General features: G+C 40.6%; 2 protein-coding genes across 2 annotated transcripts; both read left to right on the top strand.

Annotated features, from left to right (window-relative positions):
- Positions 1-218: 218 nt before the first annotated feature.
- LOC133447766 (cathepsin Z-like) lies at positions 219-2,324 on the top strand. Its single transcript, XM_061726493.1, has 6 exons — positions 219-340; positions 877-1,037; positions 1,251-1,430; positions 1,688-1,838; positions 1,915-2,077; positions 2,181-2,324. The coding sequence occupies exons 1-6, from the start codon at positions 219-221 to the stop codon at positions 2,322-2,324; spliced, it is 921 nt and encodes a 306-aa protein (XP_061582477.1).
- A 9,511-nt stretch (positions 2,325-11,835) lies between these two features.
- nanos1 (nanos homolog 1) lies at positions 11,836-13,076 on the top strand. The gene has a single exon (XM_061724761.1). The coding sequence runs from the start codon at positions 12,033-12,035 to the stop codon at positions 12,720-12,722; it is 690 nt and encodes a 229-aa protein (XP_061580745.1). The 5' UTR covers positions 11,836-12,032; the 3' UTR covers positions 12,723-13,076.
- Positions 13,077-19,856: the final 6,780 nt, after the last annotated feature.

Genomic DNA, 19,856 nt, shown 5'->3' with positions numbered 1-19,856 from the left:
TTGTGGCAGCAGCACAAAAAGATTACCCCCCTTAGAAGACTGAATATTTCTGGTTTATTCCTCTGGGATTAACCGGACATGCCCAGGGAGCCGATGAGCTTCTCCCAGGTGTGTTCAATAAAGCCTGATTGGCCTGCTGACAAACACTTGCCCATCTGACAGTATATAAACCTTCTATCGGTAGGGGTTACATTGAATTGTCTAGTCTGTGGCTCAACATGGGTCAGTTTGTGATTTTAAGTGTTATTCTGATGGTACATGTTGCTGTAACCCAAAATCTCTTTAGTAATAAGCCAAGCTGCTACAAGCCAATGCCCAGGAAACCCGGCTTTGGTGTCAAGTGAGTGTCAGTTTTGTTTTGTGTCTTTCCTCCTCCTGTGGGTAATGCTAATATCTAGCCATATGGTAGTTATTCAAATTAAGGAAACCCCATGCCACTGTCTATTAAATTCACATCCTGTGGGGTCTGATGTATCTAAAGTACAAACGTGTTGTCTTGAGGCTCAACTTTTGTAACAGTTGCCAATTTGAGCTCTTGTGTGCCTAAAGAAAAAGAAACACATGTTTCTTTCTCTTGTAATCAGAGTATCAGTTTCATTTCAAGGACGACTGGTTTGTTTTTTTAAGAAATGTCAAGCTGTTGCTGTCCCTGAGCTAAACAGAAAGCAACTGAAGTTAACTTAACTCTGGTTATATCTTGCAACAACTGTTTGTCACACCAATAATGGTGAAACTGGGTTGCTCAAAGTTAAAAAGGATTGGTTTTCTTTGTTTTCCCTTCTCACTGCCTCACTTGGTGAACTTTTGAGGTGTATATTAACTTAAAAAAACTAAAGCAGCATGTGCCCTTTACTTGTAAAATGTAAACTCTTGCAGGACGTTGTCTCCTCGTGAACGCCTGAACCTTGCTCATCTGCCAAAGTCCTGGGACTGGAGGAATGTAAATGGCGTCAACTATGCCAGTACAACTCGTAACCAACACATCCCTCAGTACTGCGGCTCCTGTTGGGCACATGGCAGCACCAGTGCAATGGCAGGTAGGTAGGCTGTGTGGGTTGCAAAAAATGACTTGCTTGCCATTCATGCATGTACATGCAGCAAATGTATTTATCCTATGCAAATGGCTGGAGTCCTACATTTTAAACTGAAAGCAATGTTGCAGATTATCAGAAGTGGCTCATTTTGTTACTGGATAACCTAGAAAATGGTTACACTCATTGTATTTTTTGTGTGTTCTTCCTACCTTCCAGATCGTATCAATATCAAGCGAAGTGGGGCATGGCCATCTGCATATCTGTCCGTTCAGCATGTTATCAACTGTGCTGATGCTGGGACCTGTCACGGAGGAGACCACGCCGGCGTGTGGGAGTATGCCCACAATCACGGTATCCCTGATGAGACGTGTAACAACTACCGGGCTGTTGATCAAAGTGAGAATTTAAGCATCAGCATATTTCTCTGACATTAGTATTAGATGCCTAATTCTCTGTGCAATGAATAACAATGTTGGCATCCAGACTAGACAAAGATCAGTATATGCTTCATTGCCAAGACTGATTTGAGTGGGAGTTTCCCCACATAATCAAATTCAAAGGTAGTCAGATTGCAAATGAAGCCCGTTTTTGTTTTTTGTGGGGGCGGGGGGCATTCTGATCTTGGTGCTGAAGGTGTTTTTTTTGGTTTTCAGCGTGTGACCCGCTTAATGCATGTGGGACATGCATGGGTTTTGGGAACTGCAGTGAAGTGGAAAACTACACTCTCTGGCAAGTGGGTGACTTTGGACTGGTCAGTGGAAGGGATGACATGATGGCTGAAATCTTTAATGGAGGACCAATCAGGTAATTGCTGGTTACAGGAACCTTACCGGATGTTAAAGTGCCTCACCTGAAACTTATCAAAACTATCTTCCCTCAGCTGTGGCATCATGGCTACCGACAAACTTGACAGATACACAGGTGGTTTATATATGGAGTACGTGCCGTCTCCCTCAATTAACCACATTGTGTCGGTAGCGGGATGGGGAGTGGAAAATGGCACTGAATATTGGATTGTACGCAACTCCTGGGGAGAGCCATGGGTGAGTCATTGCAGTTTGTTTTTTTTATGTGTATTTATATACACTTTTCTTATTAAATGGAAGTTGAGCAGAGATGTGATCTTTTCCTGTTCACCTTCTTTAGGGTGAAAAGGGCTGGCTCAGGATTGTGACAAGTGCCTACAAAGGAGCAGGAAGCCAGTACAATCTTGCCTTGGAGGAAGACTGCGTCTATGGCGATATGATTATTCCCTTATCTTATTCAGATTGGAACGCTCCTGGCAACTGATCAAGAATAAATCTGTTAGAACAAAAGTAATATTACCTCATCATTGCAGAGATTGGTATCTCAATATTGCATTGACACTTGTGTACTAAATGTTGCTTGCATTGATTTACTTATAAAATAAAATTTTTCAAAAGTATGGGGTTGTAGTGTGTTTTTCCTGCCTTCAACCTTGTGATTGCTGCAGGTCATGACCACTGATCTACGTCTGTGATATCATGAGGAGATTCCCTCTCATAGTTCCTGTAGAAGTATTTTGCACAACCATGTCTTGGTGTCAGACACTTGAGTGTCTCCCTTTGGGTGGAAAATGTCCAGAGAGCATTATTCCAAAAGTCCTGATTAGTGTAGTAACAGTTGCTTAATTGTAAGCAACCAGACTTGGTACCATGTTGCCTGTCTTATTAGTGGCACAAAAGTACATCTCGCTCGGCAATAAACACATGGACAAAATGCATAATTATGTCTGACCATGGTAACTTAATAGTTCAGTGCTTTTTCCAAGTCCTGAATGTATTAATGCCATGTTGGCTCTTTTACAGTGTAAGGCACTAAGGTCAAACGGCAGTCACTTGTGGGTGTTTGGAGCTGGCTTAAAACTGGGTGACCTGGCAGTCTTGTGGTTTATTTCTCCATTTAGCCAAGACTGTAGATATTCACTGAAACTCAACTAGACCAGTATTGGTCCACACTAAGTTTGTTTTTAAATAACTTTTTTTTTAAATAGTCATTTAGCAGACACTTTTATCCAAAGCGACTTATGAGAGAACAATACAAGCACAAATCACAGGAGGGTCCAGCTGGATAAGTGCTGGTCTGACTGCTGAGGCTCCAGTTGGACACGGTGCTGTCACGCCAGTGCTAGAATATAGGCTTTTTTTTTTTTTTTTTAAATAAAGCTACATCTAAGAAGACCATGTCATAAGTGCATGCATCTTACTAGATGTCGAAGTGCTCCGTAAAGAGCTGAGTCTTTAGCTTGCTCTTAAAAGTAGGTACAGACCCTGTAGATGGGACAGTTTGGTAGGTCATTCCACCATTGGGGAACAATGGAGAAGTCCACGTGGTGGTGGAAGCACCAGGCTTCTTTCACTGGCTGAGCGGAGCTGTGGAGAGGGAGTGTAGCTCTAAATTAAGTAGTGAAGCTATTGAGCAGCCGTTTGGGCGCTCCCTTCAGTCTGTCCTTGGCAAACAATTTGCATAACAGCAAGCTGTAGTTTCTGAAATTGTTTTCTCATCAAAACGACAATCTTGAATGAGTCTGTTTATGAATGTCTCAGGAAAAGCTTGCTTAAAGGGACATAAGGGCTGAGAAGTACCTTGCCAGGATAAATGACAGGAACTTTCACATTTGTCTGATTCCAAAGTGAGAAAATCTCAAAATTGTCAGGGCTTTGACTTTTGGAGCATTACACTGACACTTTTGAGAAATGTTTGAATAAGATGTGTAATATCTAAATCCCCCACCTATTACCCAGATGTCAGGTCACGGATCACTAAATCAAGCCTGCCTTTCTCAGTGTCATTTTTGCTCTCCATCCGAGTTTCTTAGACTGACTTCCCTACTAATAGAAATGGCTTATTACTGTCAATTCTGCGGTGCCTCCGGTGAAACATCCAGTTCAAACACTTATCTGTGGTCGTGCAGCACACAACCAGACACGCGTCTGAGTTTTTATGCAATTATGAGGAGCTCATTTTCTTACTATTCAACTGGGGAACAAAAGGAAACTGAGCGCTCTGATATTTGGACCAGGGGATGCGGCAATAATGCAAAAACACGAGTCGCTGTGCTTTGATGCCGATATGGAAATGCTTTCCATTAACTACAGTTTCCGCTCAGCATCTCTGGGGAGGGCGAACAATCAAACCTTATCCAGTGGTGTTGACTTGGAACCTCTGAAGCATGGCAAAGCTGTGACTTGTCCGAGTGGAATCTCACCACGATAACAAATATTGACCATAATTGTGTTGCCCAACAGTATGCCATCAAGCCCCATCCTGCTGCAATCTTTCACATTTAATCAAATTTGTGGTTTGATTAAATTTCCCACATGCTTCCTCATTTGCATAATCACAAGCAGAGCTCTAATGGCCGTGAATGAAAACACATGGTAATCTCTGGGTCCAAGACAAAAATATATATATTTTTTTTTTTTTATGAAAACTGCAGGTTGCAAATGCACAAGCCATTTTCAAAGTGAGCGGTTCAGCATTCATCTTCATTACATCAATCAATATAGCAAAATAGATTTTTCAGCAATTCCTGCAAACCCATTATGTATTGTTTCAGTGATCAGTATCTCACTCTGTAAACATGAAGGTGGGGGTGGGTTTGTACATGATTGGGGTATTATTAAGCCTTTTTAGTAGTGCAGAGACGTGGATTATCAGATCTAATAAAGCTGGAGGGAATATCTTCTAAAGCATCTTTGAGGAAGGTATTGTAATGATTTATCCATGCCTCTGGCTGCAGAGCAGAACTATACAGAAAGCTTCCCCTCTGAATTCACTTTTTTTCAAGGCTGAAAGTTGCTTTATGAAATAAGCAACAGATAACTAAGCATAACCAGGAACCCACATTTTAGAGAGGAAGGGCTGTTTTTTTTTTCCTTGATTTACCCTGCGGCGCTACTGAGATATCTGATGTTGATGATTCAAGACATGCCGGTGTGACACGTTCAAATGTCTACTCTCTGAGCAGTAAATGTAACAAGGTTAGAAAAACAGGTCAATTTCTTGCCTTCATGCATTCCACAAGATTATTCATTCAGTTGTCATGTCATATGAAGTGGTCTTTTCCCCTCAAAAGCAGCAAGTCATGCTTCGTCTGGAAGAAGGAAAAAAAGCCTGACTTGTCTAGAACAGGATGTTGATAATTATCACAATACGTGAAACATCGGTGGAAAGTTAAATCAACAAGATAGCATGAATCAGACTTTTTTGCACACCGAACTTCGGCAGGATGTTAATTTGTCATCTCTGTCACACCCAAGGGGCAACATCTGGTTTGCAGAGTTGGTGCCTTTGTTGAAGCAAGGAACAAATTCAGTTCATCAATTGATCACTAAGGGCTGACTCCAAAAGTGAGTCAATCTCCACTGAGCCCCAAATTAAAACGTCCAATTTACAGCAGAAAAAACAAAAGAAATACATTTTTGTAGACAGCTACAACAAACAAAGACATATTTCTAATCCCTGACAACCATACAATCTTCATGTAGCCTGTCTTTTCAGGTAAAATCATATAAAGCCCAAAATGTATGTACAGGACTGTCTCAGAAAATTTGAATATTGTGATAAAGTTCTTTTCATTTTCTGTAATGCAATTAAAAAAACAAAAATGTCATACATTCTGGATTCATTACAAATCAACTGAAATATTGCAAGCCTTTTATTATTTTAATATTGCTGATCATGGCTTACATTTTAAGATTAAGATTCCCAGAATATTCTAATTTTTTGAGATAGGATATTTGAGTTTTCTTAAGCTGTAAGCCATGATCAGCAATATTAAAATAATAAAAGGCTTGCAATATTTCAGTTGATTTGTAATTAATCCAGAATGTATGACATTTTTGCATTACAGAAAATAAAGGACTTTATCACAATATTCTAATTTTCTGAGACAGTCCTGTATAATTAGGGGCATGCTTTTTGAGTGACAGCCTGTTGTGTCAAACAGCTGTCATGTCAGCTACTTAATGGCTGAACATGACTTCTGAGCTGTGAATAAACACTTATAGGCCCATAATTGTTTTTATTTTAATGATATAGTGGCTTTTTGTGCTGTTAATTGTGCTAACTGACCACCAAAACTGGCTCTGGGTTGGCCTGGATGGGTCTTTGACCAAAGCTAGATAAGCAGCAGGCAGCATTTACCAAAGAGCCAGAGGACTGGCTGGCTGGATAACCTCTAATTCTAACTATCTCAGGTAACAGCTGGAAAAGCTGAGTCCTCTGGCCGGGCCACCTTCCAGTTTGGCCCGGGCCCTCCTAGGTTCACTAAGCAGATCGCTGGCTAACAGTCAGGCGTATATCTCCCCCCAGACCTTCACCAGGATTAATGGGACCAAGCTCTTGTGGCTTCTTCCAGGGTCCCAGCCGAGGACCTTATGACGCTTTTCCACTAGTATCTACTCAGCGCGTTTCTACTCGCCACGCCCCCGTCTTGCGCTTTTCCACTACGGGTCGAGACGGGTAGAGGCTGGCCAAGTAGATACTTTTTCTGTATCTATCCTGCCGAGGTTCTAAGCGTGCTGAGTCGGCCCTGTATCTGACGTCATCACAATACACGCCACCGATTGGTCGGGGGGCTGTCAGACGTTTGAATCAGGAAGCGGGGAGTCAGCGCGAGAGCAGCCCGCGGCTTCCTCATTTTATCCGACAGGCAATGGCAGTGCAAAAGTCTGTTTGGTGATCCAACTCTGAGGTGCAGATGTTCATAAACCTGGTGGCTGAGGAGAGAATTAAAAAGGGATCTAGACGGGCGATAAGGAACGACCAGATCTACCAGGAGCTCTGTCACTTCATAGCTGCTCGTGGCTTCAGCTGAAGGCTGATTTATGGTTCCGCGTTACACCAACGCAGAGTTAACGGCGTAGGGTACGCGGCGACGCGCACCGTACGCCATAGGCTACGCCGTCGATTTAACGCGTAACCATATCAGCGCCGACTAACAAAATTTAAAAAAAAAACGTTGCCGCTTGAAGCTTCTTTCACTCTCATTTTTTAACTTGATATCGAACACAAGCCACAGATCCAGCAGCACATCTATCATCTCCTCCAGGTTCTACATCTTTAGTGTTGTTGTCTTCTCTGTTTAGATCACACAATCAAATACGTCACAGCAGCTTCGCTCCAACCCGCCCACTTCTCACCTGGGTATCGAAAAAAAAAACGAGGACAAAGCGGGTAGAGGCGGTACGAGGCGGGACGAGCCGTCCCGAGCCGTCCCGAGCCGTCCCGAGCCGGGGCGCGCAGAGTAGGTACTAGTGGAAAAGCGCCATTAGATTAGTGGAGGGTCCACAGCTTTAGCGGGGGTTCCTGGGAGAGCTTGGTTGGATCCCCGGCAGTGCTCATTTCAGCTCAAGCAGTCATTTCAGATGTTGGTTGAGTCGCAACTGGATGGACAGTTCACACATAACGTGATTTAGCATCAAAATACGCTGACACAGCAGCGTCGTATCAACACCCAGTGGGTGGTGCTTCTGTTGTGCCTCAACCAATCAAAGCTTATTTATGCTTACTACACAAAGAAACCCCATGAACAATTTAATTGGCTAGCACTGGCTGTATACCCACAGTTTGATTAGCTGAAGTTTCCGCTTAAGTGTCAAAAGTTGAAAATTCCCCAACTTTTTCTTTCACAAAAAACAAAACCCACAATTCAGTTGGGCAATGCTTGCCATCACCCCATTTAAAGTGAATAGACAGCGATGGTCAAGACATTTTCATAGTGAGCATATGATCATATATTAGCTAAGCTAAAATAGCTAACTTATGGTGAATGAGATTAGGTGTATAAGCTTAAACTGGACGCTTGGTCAATTACTTATGGACATTTGACCGCTGTTGGATTAGCCTGGGTTGGGTGGATTCAGTTCCTGCCTATATGTAGTTGTGCAGAGTCCTTAATTCAGGCCTCAAACCACTTTTTTACAAAACCTGTGGTTGATGTCACGGAGGGTTTCTCCTTTCTTTTTATAGTCTGTGGTCACACCCAAGCAAAATGTTGATGACCCATTTCCCTAATGAGACGATGCATAATATATAATCATATCGTAAAAACAAAATGTCTTCCTCAGACAGCCACTACTTTTCCTCTTGATCCATGTATTTTCTCCAAGTTATGCAAAAAAAACACTTACACAACAATCAGTCAGTGTGATTCCTAAATCGATTTAGAGCCATAGCCAACCCACTGATGTAATGCATCATTCCAATGCTAATCCCACTTCCTTGTCCAATATACCCATTCAACCTCTAGGCAGCAACAGAATTAGCTTTAGTTAATGGATGAGTATTAATCCCTCTTAGTCACAACAAAATTAACGAATAATGTGTCCATGAATATTTCAGTTACACTGCTGCAGCACAAAGATCTGCTTGCACAATCTTCCCTGGCTTGCAGAAAAGGAATTAGCGATTGAATGCATTATTAATGCTTCATAATAAAATTCATATTTTGCACCAGTGGAATGGGTTCTCTGGAGTGAAAATCCATTGAGCGGTCAATACCATTCCTGCCGTACTTGCTGAGCACATAGAAGAGAGAGAAATGGCCTCTAAAAGATTGCAGCTCAGTGAACCGAGCTCTCGTTCTGCTTTTATCACGCTGTCTCGGAACAAAGTGCATTCTTATTATATCCCTTAAAAACAGACGTGATCCTTCCAAGTCAGTGAGTTCCTGCAGCCTCCACTAGAAGTTTTAATTAGAACACCAGTCACTCGTGTTATCGTTGTTTCAAGAGCACCGCTTCCACATTCCTCAGCTGCCCACTTCATCACAGGATCAGAGGCCCACAGTGAGTGGACTGTTTAGGGTTTCTGCCTCGTGTTTCCACTGGATTTTACCTCAAGATTTAAAAACTGTATCAGTTATGTTTCACATTACACATGCAATCATTGAAAAAGGGACAGTCATCTAAGACAATGTTCTTGGGAAATGCTGTTGCCGTTGATCCAGATAAAATGATCTCATATGTCAGTCCACAACTCAGAGAAACTTCAAAAGATATGCAACCTGCAGTTTATGAAATGCTCAATGAACTCAGTAACTTTTTTTCTGGTTTGTTTCATCCCAATCAACCAGTATGAATTTTGAAGTATGACTTTTAATCTTAGAGAGCCACATTTTCTGTCTTGTTAACTCATTTAAAGCTTTTGATGAGATTTTCATACAATTCAGTTGAATAAGAGAAAGAAAGAAAGAAAGAAAGAAAGAAAGAAAGAAAGAAAGAAAGAAAGAAAGAAAGAAAGAAAGAAAGAAAGAAAGAAAAACAACCTTACAGGACTCAACCAACCAGAAAACCAAAGACCAGACAGAAAAAACAGCACATCTGAAATATCATATTAGATTTGAATAAAATACTCCCACAAGTCTCATTCATCTTTACTGTGTTGTGTCTTTTTTACCAGATAAATTATTCCACAGTACTCATTTAAGCATTGGACTTAAAAGAAAATAGAAAACAGTTCAAAAAGACTGACCTGCTACAACTGAATCTAAATGTATAATATTTTTTACATTATTAAGCTCAACAGTTAACTTTATAAGGTTATAGTCAGTACTTGTGTCATAATACCAGGAAACTAACACCCATATTGCTGTTGTTCAATGATAACTTAGCTCTAGCAACTAGTCCTGAATCCTCTCATCCTCCATGGATTACTCAGGGAAATGAGAACGCTTCTCTTCTACAAACGGTTGCTACAGTACTTGTATAATATTTGCAAAGCTGCGAGTGCTGGAACCAAATTTCATTCACTTCTGTTTTATAACGTCATCTCTTATTATCCGAAATATGGAAAAATAAAACCAGGGCAGCTGGATCTTTGTAGCTGAACGAGACTCATAAATCTGGTGAAACAACCAATTAATTGCATTATATAATGTTTTCTTTTTGCATGACACATGCCATATATTGACATTTGTTGAAGGTGTTCATTAGCTGTAGTTAAAAACATATATTGTTGTTTGTCTTTGTCGCTATTAATGTAGTTTAACCTCCTAAAACCTGTCGTACACCTGTTGGCCATGTCATTGGATTTCATTTGCTATTTCATTTCTTAACAGGGGCCCAAATCAACAAGAAAAACAGTTGCAGCAGGTCTCCGGAGGTTAATGTCCTCAGTGTGACCACTGATGCCTGAGTGGAACCACTGCAACACATCTGGTTGTAGTGGGACATAATTGGTGACTTTCATCTTCCAGTTAGTGCCCCTCGTTGCTCCTTGCAGATTTTTTTTTTTTTTTTTTTTTTTGGTTTCTGGTGCTGTCACACACTGGAGTGTAGAGAAGAGTTAGTGCTTTGGAGTTGCACACTTGCAGACCTGTACCTGCACGATGCTGCCCCCTGTTGAAGATCTCCTCTCCTCTGTGTTTACATGCTGGCTCTGTAGGATGGTGTGTTGTTGTTGTTGCTTTTGTGCCATGACTGAAAGCATGTGACAACAAAGCACTCATTTTGCTTTTCTGATTAATGTTTTTCCTTCAACATAAACAGATCTTTTGAGACGTTTGCTTGTACAATTTCTGGAAGATCTATATTCCTGCTGACAAAGTTAACATCATGCATTGTGTCCTGGGTTTCAGAATGTTTATTTCTGTTTAAAACAATGTCAATCATGCAACAATTCCTACAATATGGTCCATTTCTGTAAACATCCATGCAAAGGAGATACGAAGTCTGTGTCTTCTGCTCTTCTCCTGTGTACACAATGGTTTCAGAACCTCTTGCTTTTACCTGGAAAAGGGGGGGCTTCTCCTCGTAACAAAGGATATTTACTGCGCTTGGTTCACAAACGGGTTAATTTGTGCAGCGGCTCAAGTTACGATTGTGGATATTCACGCGCAATCATTAACATTATCGATTAAGACAACATGCGGAATCTGGAATGTTTTCATACCAAGGGGGAGAACAAGGAGACGCGACGTTAATGATTTATACTCGTTCTGATATCAAGTGATTGACCACAGAAAATGGTTTTGTGAGCGAAATAATTTCCCTTGCGCATTTGGACTAATCATTAACTATTAAAGACCTTTTTTCTATGAAAGTGCCCGAATCTCTAAACGTCAGAACGATGACTGATGGAGCCAAAGCGCATGCCTGCAGGATAAAAAGGCTGATTTATGGTTCCGCGTTACACCGACGCAGAGCCTACGGCGTAAAATGTGGACATTTTTAAACGTAGACTAAAAACTCATCTCTTTGGTCTGGCTTTTATGTAGCATCACATTTTGTAGTTTTATTCTGTTTAACATTTTTTTTTTACATTAACATTTTTTTAGTTTTTTTTAAAAGGTATCTGTTTTATTTATTTATCTATCTCTTATAATGTTTTTTTATTATTTTTTATTGTTGTGGACTGATTATTTTTTAGCCTTAATCCTTGAACTTTTATCTTTTTATAAATTTTATATATTCTATATTGTATGTCAGGGTGCATTGGTCTCCCAGTTTTTATTTTTTGGTCTCCCAGTTTTTATTTATTTGTTTATTATGCTTATTTTTCAATCAAAATGTCAAAGCACCTTGTATTTCATGTACCTGAATGAAAGGTGCTATATAAATAAAATTTGATTGATTGATATGATTGAGTACGCGGCGACGCGAAGGATGATTTATGGTTCCGCGTTACACCAACGCGTCGATTTAACGCAGAACCATAATTCAGGCTTTTCAAATCTGTCTAAATGTGGCTTTGAAGAAAAGGAGCTCGTTTTTTTCCCTCTTTCTCTCTCTCTCTGTCTCTCTCCCTCTCTCTCTGATCAGAAACTCGAGTAAGGCAGGCGGGCCCCGCCCTCCAGGTCCTTATAACCAGAAAGCCTGTTTGCAGGACGCTCAAACAAAAACAAGAACACTGCAGACCACAACGCTGTTCTATGAAGTATTCCTGGAGTCGAACTCTGGCTTCTAAAGCAGTACGGATTATTACACTGGCTGTTTCGTTTTTTGACGACCAGAAAAACAACCAGACGCGGCCATGGATTTTCTCAACCACAGCTATTTGAATGCGCGCAACCCATATGACTATACTTTTAATTTCTGGAACGACTATCTCGGGCTGACGACTCTGGTGACGAAGAACAACAAGCTGAGCATGCCCCCGAACCCCAACTCCATCACCGAGTCGCTGAAGGCGACGCTGGGCTTGGACGATTCCCCGGCGTGCCCGTGCGTAATCGTGGCGGAGCGCGGAGAGAGCGCGCACCCGGACTGCTGCTGCCCGCCCGGCAGCCCTCCCCCGACCTCCATCTTAGACCTGAAGGAGCGCTTCTCCATCCTCAGCCCCTTCCAGAGCCAGCTCGGGGTGCAGCTGCCCGAGAGGGAGGTGGTGAGCTTCGGCGGCAGCTTCGCCGGGTTCGACCTGTTCGGCGTGGAGCGCAAGATGCGCAGCAAACCCGCGTCTTCCAGGAGCAAACAGGAGCCGAAAATCTGCGTGTTCTGCAGAAATAACGGAGCGCCCGAGGAGGTGTTCGGCTCCCACGTCCTGAAGACCCCGGACGGCCGGGTGGTGTGCCCCATCCTGAGGGCTTACACCTGCCCGCTGTGCAGCGCCAACGGGGACAATGCGCACACCATCAAATACTGTCCGCTGTCAAAGGAGCAGCCGTGCCAGCGGCCGCTGAAGGGGGGGAGGGCTGTGGGCGGTAAGAGGATGAAAATATTCTAAAACAGAAAAGAAAAGAAAAAACAAGATGAGACTACAAAGTAAATTGATTTGCACTGAACAATTTCCAGATGACTGTTTTTAATTTCGGCTCTAGCCTTTTATCCAAATTTCATAAACACAATGATTTTATCTTTTTTTTCTCCTCTCTCTCTATCTTTCTCTCTCTGTCTCTCTAAGATCGCTTATATTTTTATAGTTCTTTTATTCACATAGAATAATGTTATCCTTTATACGTTGGAGTTATTTTTGTTTCTAGTTTGTAGTCATCTGAGCGCGAACATATAAATGCATATGTATCAATAATTAAAAAAAGTGTGAATACATTAAAAAAAAACTACAACAACAAAAAAAAAACATATAGGGAAACACACTGATGTTGACGAAGGGGATGAATGTCATAATTTCTACCGAGTATTTTTGTACGGTGAGCTAAGCTCTCTGCGATTTTCTTTCCCGTCTTAGAAAACCAAAGTTATGTTTGCCATTAAAGAAGCTCAAGAATGTGTCATTATGAATACTTGTGTGCGTCTGACTGGAGGAGGAACTCTTTGATCCCCCTCTCTCCCTGCCTAAAAAACTCCACAACATATTTTCCAACTTGCTCTAAAAGTTGACATTCAATCTGAGAGGCAGGAAGAAAAAAAAAAAAAAAAAAAAAGAAAGAAGACAATGCGCCCTCTGTTTAGGGCTCATATTCTCTGGGGAACATTTTAATCAATCGTTGCCATGCCAAACGCCTTTTCCAAGTCTATGTGATGAGAAAGAAAGTTATCTGATCTCACAAGAGGAGAGATGAGAGAAACTATTTGACATATTTATGTTTACATTCCCTAAATGAGGGTGACACACTGGATTTCTTTTCTCTGTCAGGTCTCTCTACATCTTGATTTGTTTACCCCCTCCCCTCCTCACCCCTCGGTAACATGTTCACCAGAGAGTCTCACATGCAGGTCTTCTCTAGCCCGACCAGCCACACTGATTCACCTCATGAAAATCTTACTACAAATGAGGAAAGGAATCAGGATGGCTGGCCAGGCCAGGTCTTCACTGCGATATGAAGTGGAGTGAGTCCCACTTTGATTTCACTCTCTGCGGGGATGAAAGATGGCAAACGAATGTTCTACAACAACAACGACAACACACAACCCCCCTTATTTCTGTTCCGAAGAATCCCAAAAAAGATGCAAAATGTTGTGAATGTATAATTGAAAAGTATCACTTGCAGGACTGCACATTTCTGACAGTTTTGTTTACCAAAGGAATACAATTGCATTGAAGAAAGACAAAAGATTTGCTGTATTGTAAATAAAGTGATGTTTTATTCAGTATTTTAACATTACAAGTGACTTCAGAGGGCGCTACCTCAACAGGATTTTGTACTTACATGTAAAATGTCAACAGCAGTTTATTGATATAGTGCTGCCATTTATAACAAGGGTTTTTGATAGTATTTTTGATCTTTGTATAACATAATTATATTTTCATTTTGTTGCATTTAACATAATGGAAGTGAGTTTCCAAGAAGCTATAAACATTGCTCACCTAAAGGTGATTGTGTGTAAATAGTGGTTATACCCATACTTTTTAAAGTTTAGTTGTCCAATGTTGCATTGATTGTGCGCAAGAGAGTGGTTATTGAAAAAAGCTGACAACATTTGCCACTTTTAACAGAGGTTTTTGATTAAATGAATAAAAGAAAAAGAAACACTGATGAACTTTGTTATTTATATTTTACCATATTTTACTGTATGCTGCTGTGCAGAATAACATGAATTCACTAGAGAAATAAAAAATGTATGAAATATTTGCAGCTATGTGGTTGTGTTGTGTCTGTGGTTTGCTCTATGTCTGACTTCAAGGGTATAAAACGTTTCTTCAAACAGTTTTTTTTTTTTTCCATGATTCGGAGGCTGACTGGTTAATGTAAGCAGAGTCCACTTTATGAGTTATAATTGGCCTCTTTAAGGCTCCTTTACTAACACAGAGAGACAGAGGAACACGTAAGTGCACCCACAGTGAAAAACTTCCCTTTAACCTTTGCTCAAACTCAAGATCTGTTGCTCTCGACTCTTAAAGATTTGTCTCCAAAGGACAAACACAGTGCTACAGTTGTTCGCCGTTGTTTAGGGAGGTCTGCCCACACAGGAATGTCTTGGCTTATGACTCGCCATTCAAACAGATCATGTTTGCACTGAAGTGGATTGAATAGCTGGCCTTCTCCGCCTGCCATCTGTGGAATGGCTGCTGCAGACAAATTATGGGGCTCAAAGACAGGCAGGAAGCTCTGCTGCCTTTTCTCGTTTTCTGGAAAAAAAAAAAAAAAAAAGTCAGTGCTGTACACAGGCGTGCAGCTGCGAGTGGTTATGACTTACTGCCACAGCTCGGTTTGTCACAAATGCACCATAAAGAACAAAATAATGACTTCATGAATGGCAGCACCAAAACAACTCTGTAATTGCTGCTGATTTTAAGAATACGATGCAAAACTACATTGGCAGGATTGTGCATACTTCAGCCTGAAGCATTCGGCTGTTGTCATCCACACCTTGGCACCTCCTCCTCCCTTCCTCTCCCCCTCCCGCTTCCACTCCCCTTTCTTCATGTATCTCTCCAGCTGAGGCTGTGGCATTAAAAATGGATGACTACTAAGTGCAACAGGGATTTATCTCTGTGAGAACAGTGGTGAAAAAGCCTGGCGGGCTAGCATTTCAGGGCAGCACATTCAGCTAACAGGTCTGATTCCCTCTACGCCACTGCTTCCATTAGCTGCTCTGCAGACTAGGCCCCGGTAATCTAGTTAGCTGCTCCATTTATGAGATATGTATCTTTTATGATCCTATAATGTGTCTTAGTTGGCTTTTTTTTTTTAAAGCAATATAGAGTTTGTGTGCACAACAAATCTCTTTAAAGAGCCTGACGGGCAGAGCAATAGAAACTGCCAAAGTTCTGAACAGCAACTCTGATATTTATAAAAATGAAGAATGAGCAAGACAAATGTTTTAATTAAGGAGAATGTTATTAAATGGACGCTGACTCTCAGTTGTGTGTCATTAAGAGTGAGGCAACTTAATCTATCATGGCAGGTGATGAAGATTCAGCTCAGCATCAGTCATTGCTGTTCATTTGATTTAACAGATTCATTAACTCACAGTGCTCATGTTGCCTACAGTATGTGGAGTGTTTGGACTTTAAAGTGCTGCACTGTAATGGTAAACAACATAACACAAGAAATAAGTTTACAAAAATAATTTCAGCATGGGTTGTATCACGATAACACAAACAAGTGAGTAGATCTTATAATCAAGCTTTTTTTTTTCGAAAGCTACTCTGCTGGTCAGTTGTTAAAATCAAATTATGCAAACCTTTAAAGCAGCACAATGTAACTTTTCCACCTTAATATAATATTTCCAGAGTCATTGTGATGGTACATCAACTTACAACAGGTTTAATGACACCTCTGTCATGGTCTGAGGGGGTCTGTATCACCTTCACTGGCACTATGTAACTTGGAGGTGGATGGTAGGAACCCTTCCACACTACTGGTAAAACACTACCGCTTTTGTCCAAAGGAGCCGCCAAACTCAACAAAAGCTGAAAGTTACATTGTGCTGCTTTAACAATGATATTCCAAAATCAATCACATAAATGTAAGTATATATTAAAAACAACCAGAGGTGTCAAGTAACGAAGTACAAATACTTCGTTACCTTACTTAAGTAGAAATTTTGGTTATCTATACTTCACTGGAGTAATTATTTTTCAGATAACATTTTACTTTTACTCCTTACATTTTCACGCAATTATCTGTACTTTTTACTCCTTACATTTTACATTTTACATTTTGAAAACAGCTTTGTTACTCTATTTCATTTCTGTCTTTAAAAAAAAACTATCCAGTTAAATTGCTCCATCCGGATAGAGTGAATTTGGTTGTGGTTGTTTCAGATGTTCTTGTCCAGTTTTGTTCTTACATCCGTTGCCCTCAGATTCCTTCAACTTCTACAGGAGTATTTTTAAACTCTAGTATCTATACTTCTACCTGAGTAATGAATGTGAATACTTTTGACACCTCTGAAAACAACAACAAAACAGATTCACTGTGCTGACAAAAGAGCCCGTGTTGATACTGTCATGATAAGAGGGAACAAACAGGTAAGGGTTGTAATACCACTTTGTCCCAGTAGAGCTGTTCTTACTTTGTACTTTCTAGTGAAGAACAGGAAGTTACTCTGGCTGAAGATGCGTTGTACTCTCACATCAGTCATGTTGAGAGTAGCACCTGGATAGACCTAGAGTTGTTTTTCTGACTATGGAGCCAGACTCACCCTTGGCCTCAGTTCACACAAGAATAATAGTTCCTGCTCCCACCGTTGGGCCGATATCCCTGTTAAACTGCCCCTTTGACCCACTCACGATGCTGTGTTGTGGTGAAAATGTGGCATTTGGTGGGATATCTGTAGTGTGAGGGTAAAAAATAGAAAAAAAAAACAAAAAAAAAACAACATTTGGACAAACTGAAACTAAACCACTTGCTAAAATAATACATTCACTTCTCAGTCTTGCTGAGCTCAGTGGTGAATGACGCAGCCAGCAGAATGTGCACAATCATGGACACGGGATCATTTCTATGCAAACGGATGACTTTGCTGATTCAGTATCTTGTATTTCACAAGGTTGTGGCTAATGTAGTTGGAGAAGGTGACTTCACCCGAGATAATTATGCTTGTAAATTAAAAAAAAAACTCAGATTTTTCCCTTGTTGTTTTAACATACTTACTCAATTAACACAAAATGAAACAGTTATGCTGGGCTGAGATACAAGGAAGCAAACAGTGCTGTTGCTGCAGCTGTGTCAGGATCAGTGCTCCATTCAGTGAAAATACTAAATTATATAACCTGAAGGTATAAAAGCTAATATTGAACTTGAGTCCAGAATAAGAATCGAACCCAGCAAGTCCAAGAACAATGCAAGAAAATCCAGCATGAAATAATTTAAACCACTTTTCATATCCAATAGATTGTGAGGAAATTGCATATGATAACTTTCTATAAAATACAATTTTTTTTGAGGAATCTGATGTGTTTGTCAAAGCAACAGCACTGGAGGAAGATGAGTCATGAGTCAAATCACAAACCGTTTGGCACTCGTCCCAGTTCACTGAGTCTGACGTGCAGCGAGAACGCCGTTCAAGTACCAAACAATACAGGGAATTATATTGTTTTTTAAGGAACTGGTTGCACTGAATAAAAATGGCTGTGCCCATCATAATGCATGAGGACAATTAGGCCGCGATTTGACAGTTGTGAGAAAAGCAAGCCTATAATAAACATCCTTAAAGGAGCATGAGGCTCCTTTTAAGAAATGAGACTCTCTAGCGCCACCCTTTGCCACGACGGCCGTTGGGGGTACTGCAGCCAACAGTGAAGCTGGCACGGGAGAACGGGGAGAACGTGCATGCAGCGTCATGTGACGTCACAGCTGCAGGATAGCGCGGGAAATTCGGGTCCAGAATTGCAACACACAGCCTGTTCAAGGCAACGGACAGATATGGTAGAGGGCTCATTCGTTTTGGTTTGGAACGCTTCATCTGACATTATTACTAGAAAACTTAAAACGTATACGAATTTTTTTCATAAATCCTGCCTCAATCCTGCCTCAAGCTCCTTTAACAATGAGACTCATAAAATAAACCAGAGAAATGCTGAACTATAGTACACTTCTTCTCCCTCGACACTCTCTCCAGGCCCGTTCAGCCTTGAGTTACGGATTTTCCACATTCATAGGTGTGAACATATGGAGTCGCTTTCAGGGGACGGGACAAGGACGGAGAGTCGGGTGATTAAAGTGCACTTCATGAACTTTCTTGTTATACGCTGCTCCCATCCAGTCTGGAGCGGTTGTGTTACATAGTGTGCCTTTAAATATAGGGGAAGTGGGAATTTCAAAGTTTTGGCTTTTGCTTAATCTTTTGTTTTCTTTTTTTAAGCTGCTTTAAGCATAGTTTGGCTAGTTTGAATCAGATCCCTGGGTGTTAAAGTGTAACGAATATCAGATCATAATTAACGTTTTCTTTTCAATTCAGAAGTATTTTGTGAGTTGGTTCTTGCAAAGTTTAGTATACGCTTTTGAGACCTGTAACATGTTATAACAATCCATGGGTTGGCTGAAAGCTTTCATAAAGTGCGCTATGTCTGCAATTAAAAATAACATGAGGAAACAAAGGGGAATTTCAATGTTTTTGAATCCGAACCTGATATTTGAGATTTCATTATGTTACCACCAGTACTGGAGTTGAGGGGGGATGAGGGGGATGGCATCCCCCCTGAAATAAAAACGGTCAAAATCATCCCCCCTGTAAAACTGCCATCCCCCCTTTCCATCCCTTATGTCATTTCATCAATGAATGTGGTTTTACTGCTATTTCAACATTTAGAGTCATCACCAGAAAAATAACACCAGAAAAATAACTTATTTGTCAATTTTCACTGTTTCAAGTAAATTTTCACTTGAAATAAGTAGGAAAATCTGCCAGTGGAACAAGATTTATCTTCTTATTACAAGCAAAAAAATCTTGTTCCACTGGCAGATTTTTCTACTAATTTCAAGTGAAAATCTACTTGAAACAGGTGAAAATTGTTGTTTTTTCCAGTGATGAGTCTTGTTTTAAGTGTAATGAGATTTTTTTACTAAAATGAGACATTTTAACTAGAAATAAGACAAATATTCTTGTTAAGATTTTGAGTTTTTGCAGTGATCCATTTTACTTATCCTGTGAAGGACAGAGTCATATTGATAAGTTCAGAAAACTGTTTTTTATTGTTGTGTTTTGATGTATTTGATGTAAGCCCAGTGGATATTTAAAGCTTACAGAAGGCTGCATTTAACTGCTGCTATGTCATTCCTGCAGTATTTCTGCAGGTGTTTTGGTCAGTGCTATTATTTGTAATATATTATATTATTTGTAATCAGCACAAATTATCTGTCCCCATATGATAAAATCCACCATCCCCCCTGATTTTTTTTTACAACGTCATAATTCAATGTATGCAAAACTAACCTATTTCCACTTCATATGAATCAATTCTTCAACCATTATTTTAAAACCAAGCCTATGTATGCCATCCATTCATGAT

This window comes from Cololabis saira, chromosome 7 (genome assembly GCF_033807715.1).
Source record: "Cololabis saira isolate AMF1-May2022 chromosome 7, fColSai1.1, whole genome shotgun sequence".
Classification (NCBI taxonomy): domain Eukaryota; kingdom Metazoa; phylum Chordata; class Actinopteri; order Beloniformes; family Belonidae; genus Cololabis; species Cololabis saira.
The sequence above is the reverse complement of the archived record's forward strand: the minus strand, read 5'-3'. Positions and strand labels throughout refer to the sequence as shown.